This window comes from Adiantum capillus-veneris, unplaced genomic scaffold (genome assembly GCF_014529385.1).
Source record: "Adiantum capillus-veneris isolate H3 unplaced genomic scaffold, ASM1452938v2 Hic_scaffold_392, whole genome shotgun sequence".
NCBI classification, from domain to species: domain Eukaryota; kingdom Viridiplantae; phylum Streptophyta; class Polypodiopsida; order Polypodiales; family Pteridaceae; genus Adiantum; species Adiantum capillus-veneris.
In genome coordinates, this window is record NW_028221491.1 from 35,251 (window position 1) to 37,987 (window position 2,737).

General features: G+C 41.0%; 1 protein-coding gene across 1 annotated transcript; it reads right to left on the minus strand.

Moving 5' to 3' along the window:
- Positions 1–877: 877 nt before the first annotated feature.
- On the minus strand, positions 878–1,555 carry LOC147416893 (uncharacterized). The gene has a single exon (XM_086507990.1). It carries the CDS (start codon positions 1,553–1,555, stop codon positions 878–880), a length of 678 nt encoding a protein of 225 aa, XP_086364116.1.
- Between the last annotated feature and the right edge of the window lie 1,182 nt (positions 1,556–2,737).

A 2,737-nucleotide genomic window follows, 5' to 3' on the forward strand; every position in this document is an offset into this window, starting at 1 on the left:
CTATCAATGTCTACGGTTTGCGTTGGGATTGCCCTTCGGCACTTCAGGGCTCAACCAATTAAACTCTCGGTGTCTACGGCGTTAGAATGAACTTCGTGCATCCATTTATTTCTACGGAATTACCAACGCTAGACTGGACGTATTCGACCATGCGCCCAGATTATGCAGGGAAAACCAGCGATACTTTTTAAGAGCAAAGGGTACAGGAACGTAGTGGCGTTCTCAACTCATTCCTCTGATCCCAGTATAAATTGGATCGGCGAGAAAGGTTAACCCAACCCTGCTTGACACTTTGTGCCCCTCGCTCCCTAGTCTTGGCATAGGATTTAAAACATCGAAAAGGTGGGCTATAGGAAAAAGCGTAGGGAACCGCTTACTTTAAATAAAACAAGAACTGAAAGAAAGAGGACTGAACATAATACCGGGTGGAAGATACATGCTTTACCTTGCAAGTTGTGAAAGCTTTCTTCTCAATAAGAGTGAGAGTTAGTGGTATATAGCTTTATCGAAGCCCGAAATGAAACGATGTTGCACTGAAGAGGACTCGAACCCCTAACTACCTGGTTCGAAGCCAGGGACTCTATCCAATTGAGCTATCGGTGCGGGGGGGTTGGGTCAAGGAAAGCCCAACCCTGGAAATGTTTTTTGCGTTATTTCAAAATGAGTTTACGTAATTAAAGAAAATTAACTCAATTAAAAGACAAAAAAGTCAATCTTTGTCGTTGATGATCTCTCGGTTGGTTACCGAATAATTTAACCATCCCTTCCCTAAAAGAAAGTAATTACTTGATATATGTAATCCGTAATATTCGGATTCAGTCGTCAGCTGTGGTTTTTACCCTCCCCAGGGTGTCCGCTCTGCCCGTGAGACGGTTTTTTAACCACGACGTCTACGTTTAAGTTTAAAGGCAGTCCCTTTACGAATCCGGCTTCTAAGCCTATGGAACTTAACGAAAATCTGGACAGCGTCCCTGGCTTTATTATGAACGGCTTGGATTTTATCCGCCTCCTCCTGCGAAACAGTTATTTCTGTTTCTGGATTCAGCGGCGGCATGTCTTGCTCAACAAAAACTACTTCTGGAGTCGAAGGCAAGAGCTCAAACAGGGCTTTATACATGTCAATCAAAGGTTGCGCCTGGGAGACTATTTGCGCGGCATAATGCGCTATCACTTCCTGGGAGAAGGGGACCTTCAAGAGGAGTTCTATGCCCTCTTCCGGGGACATGCTTAAAGGGAGAGATACCCCAGAGATGAGCATCAAGCCAGGAATAAGGTCCTTATGGAACGACGTGAACAGACGGGAGTTTGCCTCCTTAAACTGTACCGAAATCTGAGCCCATTCCTGCATTGTGGCTTCGCTGACTATGGAGGGGTTTAACTTGGCAGAGATAGAGTTTACTAGATTGTTTATTTGCGCAGGCTGCAGTTGTGAAACGAATTCATAACCGTTCTCAGCGCTGGGCAATCTGCCTTGTTGGCAGGTTTTTAGTATTTTATCACAATCTTGCCAAGTTTCAAATAAGATTGAACGGCAATCCTCCTCCTTTAGTTGCATAAACTGTGAATGTGAAGACGCTTGAGTTACTATTGAAGAACTACTAGCGCCCATATTCATACAGTATGCTGTTTCAGCAAACCCAAGCCCAATTAGATTTAATAAAATTAAAAAAAGAGCAACAAACAAGAATACCTTTCTCAACGAAAGAAAGGAGAGATATATGGTGAGGTTATTAAAAAGAAAGGAGAGATATATGTTGAGGTTCTTAGAAATAAAGGAGAGATATATGGTGAGGTTATTCAAAAGAAAGGAGAGATTTCTGGTGAGGTTATTCAAATTCAAAAGATTTCTTTTTTTAGTGAGGTTATTCATGTTTATCTTGTTTTCTTTTTTTAAGATACAAATAAGATTGAAAAAGCCATCGTCAAAGCAAACAAGGCAATAGCTTCTGTTAAGGCAAAGCCTAAAGTAACATAACCAAATGATTATTTAGCTAACGATAGATTTCACGCCACAGGGCTTGTCAAAGAACTAAATACGTTTCCAATACCTACTGCTGCTCCTGCTAGGGCTATTGTAGCCGCTCCTACTCCAATTAATTTTGCACCTTCTAGCGTAACTAATTCTTAAGTGTCTGTGTAATAATAATAAAAAAGTGTAGTTAGCACACTTTAAACGAAGTAGAGCGGTTGGCTGGCAAAGAAAGCTTACGCCTTTGAAGAAGAAAGATAGAGTTTGCATGCCTACCTTACCAAACACGTTGGATGTCGTCGGAAAACCAAGACATTTGGTAAACAGTCTTGTTGTCTCTTTGCAAGCAAGCCCATTTAATTGTAACAATTTAACGGATAACAAGATTATTTCCGGATGAATCCAAAGAAAAAACATAGTAAGCAGAGCCCTGACCCAAATGAAGAATAAGTGGTAGATTGGTAATGTTATCATTAAGGTTCATTGGTTTTATATAATGTCAACAATACAACTAAGCATTCGTTGACAGAGTCAAAGTTCCCCGTTTCTCAATCGTGGCATCCACGTTAATAAGTCGAAAGCCTCTTGGGCCGTCATTATCAACCAGGAAGGAAATCCTAGAGGAACTAGGATTTTTGGTCCAGTAGCAAGGGAATTGAGGGAATGTAATTTTGCCAGAGTAGTCTCGTTAGCTCCCGAAGTGTTGCGATAACTAATGAAAAAAAAAAGAAAGCTCGTTTCATTTATTAGAACTCAAAGAAACTTCAA